General features: G+C 45.2%; 1 protein-coding gene across 2 annotated transcripts in view; it reads right to left on the bottom strand.

Moving 5' to 3' along the window:
- HLTF (helicase like transcription factor) overlaps nucleotides 1-12,474 on the bottom strand; it is a 109,671-nt gene that overhangs the window by 95,403 nt on the left and 1,794 nt on the right. Inside the window, exon 1 of one of the 2 annotated variants that reach the window (XM_068280749.1) lies at nucleotides 2,948-3,088. The exons of the other annotated variant lie outside the window; for it this stretch is intronic. Within the exon in view, the coding sequence (XP_068136850.1) occupies nucleotides 2,948-2,967 (20 nt within the window). The 5' untranslated portion in view covers nucleotides 2,968-3,088. Of the gene's footprint in view, nucleotides 1-2,947; nucleotides 3,089-12,474 lie in introns of those variants that run through there. 2 annotated transcript variants of the gene reach the window in all.

The following is a 12,474-nucleotide window of genomic DNA, read 5'->3' as shown; positions in this document are numbered from 1 at the left end:
GAAGGGGAAGAGGTGGCGGGTGCTGCTGCACAGCGTATGTAAAGTTTCCAGAAATGCATAGCCATTGATTGTGTTACTATCTACGGACACTACATGTGGAGAGTTGGAGTGCAGCTGCATAAGTTTCATGTTAATTCTAATGATGGAACGGTTTATGGAATAGCACCTTTTGGAAGGACTTGAGTAGAAGTAATTCACAGGTAGATGCGAGGTCCCACACTGTTGAGGGACTCTTCGGTGAAATCTACAGTTAATTCATGCCGTTTAAAGGGGAAGTGTCCCCATTCTGAAGTGATTTGGTTTACTGCATTAATAGAGAAAGATTTACGATCTCTGGAATTACTTCATGCTAGCTGTATGAGCAGTGGATTCTGGCCAGATGTGGTGAATTGTGTTTGTGCATTGGATGAATGTCAGGAGTGCTCCAATTTCCAATACAGGCTACTTTTTACGGGGGGGTTTATACAAGGGGGTTCTGTGTATTTATGATACTTTCAATAAACTTGATTATGCATTATTGAGAACTTGGAATTCATTTGTGTAACTGTTCGATTTCAGCCATCGATTGATCGATTCTATAGAATCGATCAGAAATCGATTATTTCAAATAAGCAAATCGATCGATTTGCAGCCGATTTTGATCGATTCGATGTGACAGGATGGAAAATCTAGGTCGATCTACTGCTGACAGCAGATCAGTGGCCCAAAGAGTTGCATTGGATCTTATGGTCCAATAATGCATTTTCAATAGATTTAATTCTGAAATCTATTGGAAGTATGTTCTTAGTGTGTGGCACACTTCAGATAGATTCCTGTCAGATTGGACTTGACAGGCATCTGACAGAAATCTGATGGTCAAATCTGCTGCAAATCTATAAGTGTATGGCCACCTTTAGACTCATCTCTGTGCTGCTAAGTTTTATTTCTAAAGGTACATACACACGTCTGATTTTTCCAAACGACCGGTCGTTTAGACGTCAAGTCAGACGTGTGTACTAACGATCGTTCGGCTGATAAGATTGGTTTTGACTGATCTGGTTGGCGGCCGTTTGGAAAAATCAGACGTGTGTATGTACCTTTAGCTGTACTACACATACAAATCATATAAGTTTATTTTCACTTCAGATTCCCTTTAAAAGGGAAAAAGGACAGCCCTAGTCTTGGCCAAAGCCATCTGGTATGTAAGAGGTTAAAGTAAGCCAGGGGGATTGTTAGGCCCAATTCACACTAGGCAGATCAAAAACTGATCCATTTAAAAACTGATTCACGAAACAGATCAGTTTTTGATCTGTTCCATTAGCGAGTGGTCAATGCAATGTGTCCGCCGCTACGGAATTATCACAGCCTCCCAAAACCTGCGGATCGGTTCTAAACTGAGCTATGGGAGCAGATCCATAGGTTAACATTGGATCCGTTTGTATCAGGTACAGTGCTTTTTAGCTGCCAACGTGAACCGGGCCTTAGGGGAAAAATGCCTCAGGATCTGGACCCCGCAGAGGCTTCTGTGCAGTACCCCAGAGCCGCAGCTCGGGTCTGTGCCAGTGAGCAGGTGTGAGCTGCCTTCACAGTGCGGACAATGGGCTTGCGGGTGTCTGAGTGCTGGAACGGCAATGATGAGGGTGGCAGGGGAGGATCCAGAGGCAGCCTGTTTTTCTCCCTCCCTTACATTAAAACGTAGGTTTGATACATACCCAAGTAGAAGGAAGGCTCTGGATGCCATAGCATTCCTGGTCCAGTTCATGGCAAGGGAACAAACACCCTTAATTTGCAGGAATAAGTTTACTGTATATTTATACTATGAATATTACACATTTTGGCAGTGTAATAGTAGGCATACCCTTTTTTTTTTTATTGCTGCCTCAGTTGAATTTCATTTAAGTGCTCTTTTCCACTGCATATCGCAAGTGCACAGGGTAGAACATTTTCCAGGATATCTTGTGTAGTCAACAGTTAGAATTAGTTAGGATTTTACTGCTGTCTGTGCCCTTACTGCAGCAATGTGACCCACTTCCTCAAATGAGTGTTAAACAAGAAACCTGGTTACTAGCCTGCTTCAGGAGACTCACTATTGGGGGAGGTTACTGTTAAAGTGTACCCAAGGTGACATGATGAGATAAACGTGTATGTGTATTTACTAAACATATTAATAACCAGGGTGTTTTGCTGCCTGAAAGTTAATTTTTAAGGATGGAAGTACCAGCTTCTGTCTTGTCAGTACCTTGTCAGGAATGTAGTAAACATCACTGATAAGTACAGCCATAAAAGTTTTCCTGGCAGAACACATTTTTTCTACATAATTCTACACATTCAATCTACTTTCTATGGCCAGGCGCTTCCTGCGCAGGCAGAGTACAACAAAATCTCTACTGCGCAGTGCGATCCCGGTAACAACAGCACAAATAAGGAAACACATGGCCAGGGGCACAAAGGCACAATGGACAACAACTGCCAGAAGCAAAAGTAAGCCACTGCGGGGAACAGAGGATTGTTTGGTAACTTTGCAGGCACAGGACAGCTACAGGGGGCTGGCAGACGCCCCAGGTAAGTGATATTGCTTCAGGTCCACTTTAATGTATCCCACAACTGATGTGGCTCTGCATACAGGAAAACCACACAAGATTGCTCCAAGCGTGACCTCTGCCTCACCATCTTTCTCCTAACAACTCCCAGTAGTGAGTCCCCTTGTGCAGACTAGTACCAAATCTGCCCAGCAAGACCACAGACAGCAATGACATTGGCAACCGGCCTCAACCTTCCCCACCACAGCTAAGAATCAGTTTTGGATAAAGTGAGCAGCAGCCCCTGAAGTTCAGAGTGCTGTGTGATTAAGGGCTAGCCGCAGATCTTGCTGCACTACAAGCCTAAGCATGCCACGAATGACCACTCGGGTATCGGTAGCCCCTATATACTGCATTCACGGCGATATGTCAAGCACCGAGCAAACTACCTCTTACTTCCCCCGGACATGATGACAAGGAGGAACGACTACCAGCAAACATACACAGCCTCCACCGCTAGCAAGAACCAACTGGAGTCAAATATCTTCCCGCCATGTGCAGCCACTTCCGGCGTCACACGAAACATCCCACTTTTTCGAGCGCAATCACGTAATAGCGCAGCTAATACTGAGCATGCGCACTTGCGCAGAAAGTCCCTCTGTAGTACGTTCTACACAGGTCACTTGCTGCGTTCCTGGATCCAATCAATTTCAAATGCTCTTGCGCTGCTTATCAGGTCGTGCTGCGGCTATGTAGACAGAGCAAAGTTGCTCTGGGCACAGCAGCTTGTAGCTCGCCGACTGTAACTGTATATTGGTCTGTAGTATACTGCAGTACCAACACCATACCACTGGTTATGTGCAAAGATAGCCATGCCTGGGAATAGATGTCCATACATCTAGCGATTTTGGATCCAATTGATCATCCGATTTGGATAGTTATAAATTGGATGAAAATCGGTACCACAGCAAGCATGCCTGATTGTTGATTTGACCATATTGATTGAGCATGTAATGCTGGGTACACATGGTAAGATTTTCCATGCGATTTTGTGACCCGATCGTTTTTTCCACATGATTCTGCACTTGATTCTTTTATCTTCATTTTTCTTATGTTTTTCCATTCACCGCTATGAGAAATCGAGCGTGGAAACGATCGGGAGCAATATCGGACATGACGGATTTTATCAATAGGATCCATCTATCGCACAGAAAATCGTACCGTGTGTATTAGGCACAGATGTATGGGTACCTAAAGTGTATAGATCTGAACTTGTTTTGCTAACCTTTCGGACTAAACAACCGTTGCAAGGACAATTTCTGCTGATGTGCATGCACAGTACAATTTTTTTCTATTGGAGCGTATACAGTACTGAAATTTGCATCAGGCAGGGTTAGAGGTTAGTGTAAAGGTGCTCATTAAGGCTGGTTTCACACCAGGACGTTGTGTTTTAGGGGACGTTAAGGTCATATAACGCGCCCCTAACGCAACGCCTGGTGGTGTTGGAGCAGGACGCTACCAAGAGCCGCGTTACAAGCAGCTCTTGGTGCGCCTGCTCTGTCGGAGGCACTGCGGAGACCACGTGAGCGGAGCTCTGCGCATCACGTGGTCCTGCCAGCCAATCAGCGGCCGCTCAAAAAAGAAAACACTGCAAGTGCAGTGAATATTAAGTAGCCATGTGCCTGGCTACGTAGCGGCCTCTCCCCGCCCCCAAAATAAAAAAAAACACCCGTACTGAGCATGTGCAAACAGTCTAACGCGGCTTCGCCGAGTGTAAAGTACTGCATGCAGTACGTTATCAGGACATGCTGCGTTACAATGTAACGCAACGTGGGCACTGTGAACAGCCCTTTGATTTTTCATTGCTGTGCGGTGGGGTGCGTTACAGGCTGCTCTAACGTGCGCCTGTAACGTCCCACTGTGAAACCAGCCTAATGGTACAATCTCCCGAACGATCAACCGCGTGATTGATCAGATTGGGTACCATTTACACTGTTGATTGACGAAAAACGAGCGGAAGATAAGAGAATCGCCTGCAGAATCGAGCGGGCAAAACGATTGAGCTGCAAAATCGAGCCGTGTATGCCCAGTATTATGGGGAAGTGGGGGCACATTATAAGGACACCGAGGCTGGTGATAGTATGCAGAATGTGCCCCTTTGTCCTATATGAATTGCAGAAACCCACCTCTGGCTCTCTTTAGGGCCCGTTTCCGTTATCACGAATCTGCATGCGTTTTCTGCACGCAGATTTGCATAACCAATACACGTTCATTGGCCTGTTTCCACTTGTCAGGACAACAGAGCGTTTTTCTGTACAAGAAAAATCTGCACAGCAGAGCCATCAGAATTAATAGGAAACTCACGTGTTTTTGCTATGCGAATTTTCCATGCAAATTTGCGTACTATTTTGCATAAATTCAAAGTAAGGGCCTTTTTGGACTAGTGCAGTGCGATTTCTATGCGGAAAATGCATAAACGAATTCACATGTGCTTGGAAATTTGTATGTAAATTTGGGGCAGCACGGTGGCATAGTGGTTAGTACTCTTGCCTTGCAACACTGGGTTCCTGGTTCAAATCCCAGCAAGGTCAACATCTGCAAGGAGTTTGTATGTTCTCCCTGTGTCTGTGTGGGTTTCCTCCGGGCACTCCGGTTTCCTCCCACATTCCAAAAACATACAGATAAGTTTATTGGCTTCCCCCTAAATTATCCCTAGACTATGATACATGGACTACACGATACATGCATAGACATATGACTATGGTAGGAACTAGATTGTGAGCCCCTCTGAGGGACAGTTAGTGACAAGACAATATATACTCTGAACAGCGCTGTGTAATATGTTGGCGCTATATAAATACTAAAATAAATAAATGTATTTGTATCAATGTAAACAGCCAACTAGCGACAATCTGTGTGTCGCTAGCGTGACGGTTTTTATAAGGGGGGACAGCAGAGCACGGGGGGCAGCTGGGGGCACATTATAAGGACACAGAGGCTGGTGATAGTATGCAGAATGTGCCTCTTTGTCCTATATGAATTGCAGAAACCCACCTCTGGCTCTCTTTAGGGCCCGTTTCCATTATCACGAATCTGCATGCGTTTTCTGCACGCAGATTTGCATAACCAATACAAGTTCATTGGCTTGTTTCCACTTGTCAGGACAACAGAGCGTTTTTCTGTACAAGAAAAATCTGCACAGCAGAGCCATCAGAATTAATAGGAAACTCACATGCGTTTTCGCTATGCGAATGTTCCATGCAAATTCGCGTACGTTTTCGCATAAATTCAAAGTAAGGGCCTTTTTGGACTAGTGCAGTGCGATTTCTATGCGGAAAATGAATAAACGAATTCACATGCGTTTGGAAATTTGTATGTAAATTTGGGGCAGCACGGTGGCATAGTGGTTAGCACTCTTGTCTTGCAAAACTGGGTTCCTGGTTCAAATCCCAGCAAGGTCAACATCTGCAAGGAATTTGTATGTTCTCCCTGTGTCTGCGTTGGTTTCATCCGGGCACTCTGGTTTCCTCCCACATTCCAAAAACATACAGATAAGTTTATTGGCTTACCCCTACATTGTATGCAGCAATAAAGTCCGCGCTCTTCCTTCAGTGTGGCAATCAGATAGATCAATAAAACCCCCTTAGGGTACAGACTCACCAGATCCTAAGGTCTAACGACCAATTCTCGCATCCGGGGTGTAGGCCCCCCCGTCGCCTCTCGGGCACCGTGTCAGTAGTCCAAACGGATCCTTTTCTGGCCTGTAGTCACTCCTGCGGGGGTAACCAGCTTCCTGGTGTGGTTTAGGCTTGTAAGTAAAAAATGACAGAGGACCAGCCTCCAATAGTGCATTACTTCTTTAATAAAATGTCTTTTAAAATGTCCATAAAAACAATATGGCGGTAGTAAGGCAGGTAAAATACACAAAAGAGATAGGAGGAGTTAGCTCCCGGGTGGTCCGCTCGCTCCCCGCTCCAGTGTTACCATGCTCTTCTGCCGTTAAAATCGCGCTATCTTCAGCTACGCCACTGGTACTTCAAACCGACCGGGCTCACGCTGTCGCACACATCCGAGTTGACGTCACATGGAGGCTCCGCCCTACGCGTTTCGCTGCGTACAGCTCATCAGGGGCTACTCCCATAGCGACGTCCTCCATACCCTATAAGGTCTAAGTCCCTCCCCTCGGTCCTCCCGGAGGTAACTCCTCCCTTACAAGCTGGCTCATGCGGCCGTATTGTCACCATAGCAACCTTCTGCAACATTCTCCCTACTGCCGAGGATCACAGATACACTCTGTTATATCCTCTCGCTCGGTACATATATGCGAATGGTATGCATTCGCCTTAAAGGAAAACTTAAGTCAAAGGTAAAAAATGAGATTTACTCACCTGGGGCTTCCCTCAGCCCCCAGCAGCCGATCGGGTGCCCTCGCAGCCCCGCTCTGACGCTCCAGGACCCGCCGGCGAGCACTTCCGGTTTGGCCGTCACCGGCCGACAGGCATGGGAACGCGAGTGATTGTTCGCGTTCCCAGCCTGTATATCGCCCCCTATGCTGCTATTGCGACCTCCTGGCCGCAATAGCAGCATAGGGGGCGATATACAGGCTGGGAACGCGAACAATCACTCGCGTTCCCATGCCTGTCGGCCGGTGACGGCCAAACCGGAAGTGCTCGCCGGCGGGTCCTGGAGCGTCAGAGCGGGGCTGCGAGGGCACCGATCGGCTGCTGGGGGCTGAGGGAAGCCCCAGGTGAGTAAATCTCATTTTTTACCTTTGACTTAAGTTTTCCTTTAATAAACCACAAAACAGGAAATCTTAAAATCAATAAAAGATTGCCACAGAATTTTAGAATAACATATGCAACCTAATCATGAATGCATTATCGTATCAATAATAGAGCAAATTAGGTTAATATTGGTTTTTTGATAAAAAGTTGCCACATCATCAATTTAAAGGGACCAGACCCCCATTAGGCATTATTCAAAAAACAATTCATATCTATATCAATATTGATTCCTTTTGGTTCAAGGGTGTCTAATTCGTAAATCCATTTGGTCTCCCGCCTGGACAATTCACGTATTCTGTTACACCCCCGCCATGATGGATTTAGTTTTTCTATCCCACACATTTTTAATCTACTCAAATTACATTTATGTCCTTCAGCAAAATGCCGTGGGACACTGTGATTGGTATGTCCTTTTTCAATTTTATATTTGTGTTGTCCCAGCCGGGCCTTTAACTCCCTCCCCGTCCACCCCACATATTGCTTTCCACATTCACAGTTTAAACAATAGACAACATACCTAGTACTGCAAGTAATAACACCTTTGATCTTAAAGTTTCGTCCAGTACTAAAGGATGTTATCGTGGTGGTCCTAGTTGTTAACCCAGCCTGGCATAAACTACATGACCTACATGGGTAAAAACCATCGCTCAGCCAAGGGTGCTTTGGTATCACCGGAGGGTTCACACAACTGGGGGCCAGAATGGATTTTAAATTATTTGCACGTCTGTATATGAATCTGGGCCTGTTAGGCATGACAGGCCCCAGCTTCACATCTGCTTTTAATATATTCCAGTGTCGATTAATTATTCTTTCAACATCTCTGTATTGCTGACTAAAACCAGTGAGGAACTGAAAATCGATACCCTCTTGTTTTCTGGTTCTGTTCTGAAACACATTCTGCCTTGGCATAAAGGCCACTCTCATCCTTTCCTGTTCAATGTTTTCCTTGTTATAACCTCTATCTAAAAACCTTTTTTTCAGGATTTGTGATTGATCCATATAATCCTGTTGATGGGAGCAATTACGTTTGATTCTGAGGAATTGGCTCCTAGGGACCGACTGAACCCATTTCGGGTGGTGGCAACTGTCGGTCCATATGAAACCATTTCTATCTGTATCTTTGAAAAACGTCCGTGTCCATAGGTTGAACTCCCCCTTGTTTACTTCAAGGTGCAAAAAGTTCACCCTATTGGGACTGTATTCCATTGTTAATTCAATGTTTTGGTCATTCACATTTAATATTTGAATAAATTCCCTGAGGGCATCTTCTGTATCATTCCAAACAATCACCAAGCCATCTATGTACCTGGCCCATTTGGCTATTGCGCTGGAGGCGGGTCCCGCCAACACCTCCTCCTCCCACACCGCCATAAAGAGGTTAGCAAAGCTCGGGGCGAACCCCGCCCCCATCGCGCAGCCGACCCTCTGCACATAGAACTCTCCAGTACCAAAAATAGTTGCTCCTTAGAGCGAATTCCAAAAGTTTAACTGCAAAATCAATTTGGGCTTGTTTCATCCCTGTCTTCTGTAAATATATCCATGTAGCCTCCACCCCCGCCCCATGGGGGATCCGGGTGTACAAGGACGAAACGTCTGCAGTCGTCAGCAACGTCTGCGCCTCCACCGTCACCTCCTGTAACACCTGTATGGCGTGTTTAATGTCCTTAAGGAGGTTGGGCACAAGCGCCACCGCCGGCTGCAGCATATCGTCCAAGTATTGTTCCAACCTGTGGGTGACCGACGCCATCCCACTAATAATGGGGGATTTAAGGGGTTTTTATGTACCTTTGGACCTGATATATTACCGGAATCCTCGGTGCGGATGGCAATAAATATTCATACACTCTGTCATTGAGGAGTCCTTCCTTAAGGCCTCCCAATTTCTCGCAATTCCTCATAATACTCTTTAGTAGGCTCCTTCCTCAATTTCTTATAGGTAACCTCATCACCAACCAATCTGGTTAGTTCCTGGTTATACTGCTTGTAAGGGAGGAGTTACCTCCGTGTGACGTCAACTCGGATGTGCGCGACAGCGTGAGCCCGGTCGGTTTGAAGTATCGAGCGGGCCACCCGGGAGCTAACTCCTCCTATCTCTTTTGTGTATTTTACCTGCTTTACTACCGCCATATTGTTTTTATGGACATTTTATTAAAGAAGTAATGCACTATTGGAGGCTGGTCCTCTGTCATTTTTTACTTACAAGCCTAAACCACACCAGGAAGCTGGTTACCCCCGCAGGAGTGACTACAGGCCAGAAAAGGATCCGTTTGGACTACTGACACGGTGCCCGAGAGGCGACGGGGGGCCTACACCCCGGATGCGAGGATTGATCGTTAGTCCTTAGGATCTGGTGAGTCTGTACCCTAAGGGGGTTTGTATTGATCTATCTGATTGCCACACTGAAGGAAGAGCGCGGACTTTATTGCTGCTTATGATATAACTAGTGTAACCTAGTATGTCCTGCTGCACTCCTATATATGAACTTTAGAGAACTTTACTATTATAGAATGTGGACTACCAGTATATATACAGTGTCTGAGCAGACCTACGTGATTATAGAGTGCGGTGTGGGACGTTGTTAGCATTACACACGGCTGCCAGATAGGCTGTGAGCGCTGTTTTCACCTTTTTATCATTACCCCTTAATTGGACCTAGACTATGATACATGCATAGACATATGACTATGGTAGGAACTAGATTGTGAGCCCCTCTGAGGGACAGTTAGTGACAAGACAATATATACTCTGAACAGCGCTGTGTAATATGTTGGCGCTATATAAATACTAAAATAAATAAATGTATTTGTATCAATGTAAACAGCCAACTAGCGACAATCTGTGTGTCGCTAGCGTGACGGTTTTTATAAGGGGGGACAGCAGAGCACGGGGGGCAGCTGGGGGCACATTATAAGGACACAGAGGCTGGTGATAGTATGCAGAATGTGCCTCTTTGTCCTATATGAATTGCAGAAACCCACCTTTGGCTCTCTTTAGGGCCCGTTTCCATTATCGTGAATCTGCATGCGTTTTCTGCACACAGATTCGCATAACCAATACAAGTTAATTAGCCTGTTTCCACTTGTCAGGACAACAGAGTGTTTTTTTGTACAGGAAATATCCGCACAGCAGAGCCATCAGAATTTGCACACCGCCTTGTGCATGCAATGTAATTCATAGGAAATTTGCATGCGTTTTCGCTATGCGAATTTTCCATGCAATTCGTGTACGTTTTCGTATAAAATCAATGTAAGGGCCGTTTCGACTAGTGCGTTTCTGCATTTTCGCTAACAAACTAACATTGCACAAGTGGAAATGGGCCCTTACAGTATGTCTATAAACACTACGCTGGTATACTCTACTAAGTCTATTCTTTGACAGTATAAAAAAAAAATGGTGGATGTGGTCCCCGACAACCCGTGTGTACATACCTCTGCCCTCAATACTGAAGAATAACAATTATTACAAGCCAGGTGGGACTTTTGTAGGATGAGATGGTATACATCAGAGATAATACACCTGTCATCAGGAACAGCTGAGACCCCTCACACATCCACATCTATATAAACCAATTGGCTCAATTTTCTTTTAAAGTCAAAATCGCATTTATCATTCAACTTATGGTGACAACAACATACCCCACACAAAGACTATAATTTTACAATAGTCTGGCTTCATAGATTCATTAGCAAAGTTCTGCACCTAAATATGTATCGTTAATCTTACAATCATTAGAAAATAAGGCTCCTCGTACTCAGTTGGCCAGCGTAATGCCTCATCATGGGACAGACCAAATGATGTGCATAGCTCCGCCTCCTTTTGACTGTATTAAGCCTGGCAGCCTTTCTATCTCACAGGCCACGCCTCCTCTGCCCTCAGACAGCCCATCCCAGGACTCAAGTCAGGTATGGACTATGGACAAGGCGGGGAGCCGTGATATACAGGCGGCGGGGAGCCGCAGCATCAATGTGAACAGCCAGCTAGCGACCATCTGTGTGTCGCTAGCGTGACGGTTTTAATAAGGGGGACAGCAGAGCATGGGGGGGGGGGGGCGGCTGGGGGGCACACTATAAGGACACAGAGTCTGGTGATAGTATGCAGAATGTGCCTCTTTGTCCTATATGAATTGCAGAAACCCACCTTTGGCTCTCTTTAGGGCCCGTTTCCATTATCGCGAATCTGCATGCGTTTTCTGCACACAGATTCGCATAACCAATACAAGTTTATTAGCCTGTTTCCACTTGTCAGGACAACAGAGTGTTTTTTTGTACAGGAAATATCCGCACAGCAGAGCCATCAGAATTTGCACAGCGCCTTGTGCATGCAATGTAATTCATAGGAAATTTGCATGCGTTTTCGCTATGCGAATTTTCCATGCAAATTCACGTACATTTTCACATAAAATCAATGTAAGCGCCGTTTCAACTAGTGCGGTGCGATTTCTATGTGGAAAAAGCATAAACGAATTCACATGTCCTTGCAAATTTGTATGCAAATTCGCATGCGTTTTTGCGTTCCTGTATAAGGATGCAAATTTAACTATATCAATGCCTGTGTGCTTTTACATTTATTATTAGGTATGTGAATCTGCATGCATATTCCCTGTAGTGGAAACGGGCCCTAAAAGCACACAGGCAATGACATGGTTAAATTCACATACATACTAACGTATGCCAAAACATGCGCAAATTCTGCATGCGTTTTTGCTGCAGATTTCTGCACGCAGATTCACATAACCAATACAAGTTAATTAGCCTGTTTCCACTTGTCAGGACAACAGAGCGTTTTTCTCTACAAGAAAAATCTGCACAGCAGAGCCATCAGAATTAATAGGAAATGAACATGCGTTTTCGCTATGCGAATTTCCCATGCAAATGTGCGTACGTTTTCGCACAAATTCAATGTAAGGGCCTTTTTGGACTAGTGCAGTGCGATTTCTATGCGGAAAACGCATAAACGAATTCACATGCGCTTGCAAATTTGTATGCAAATTTTCATGCATTTTCGCGGTCCTGTTTAAGGATGCGAATTTAACGATATTAGTGCCCTTTGTGCTTTAACATTTATTATTAGGTATGCAAATCTGCATACATAAAACGCATGCAGATTCGCTGTAGTGGAAACCGGCCCTAAAAGCACACAGGCACTGACATGGTTAAATTCGCATAATTACTAACATATGCGAAAACGTGCGC

Source organism: Hyperolius riggenbachi, chromosome 4, assembly GCF_040937935.1.
Source record: "Hyperolius riggenbachi isolate aHypRig1 chromosome 4, aHypRig1.pri, whole genome shotgun sequence".
Lineage (NCBI taxonomy): Eukaryota > Metazoa > Chordata > Amphibia > Anura > Hyperoliidae > Hyperolius > Hyperolius riggenbachi.
The sequence above is the reverse complement of the archived record's forward strand: the minus strand, read 5'-3'. Positions and strand labels throughout refer to the sequence as shown.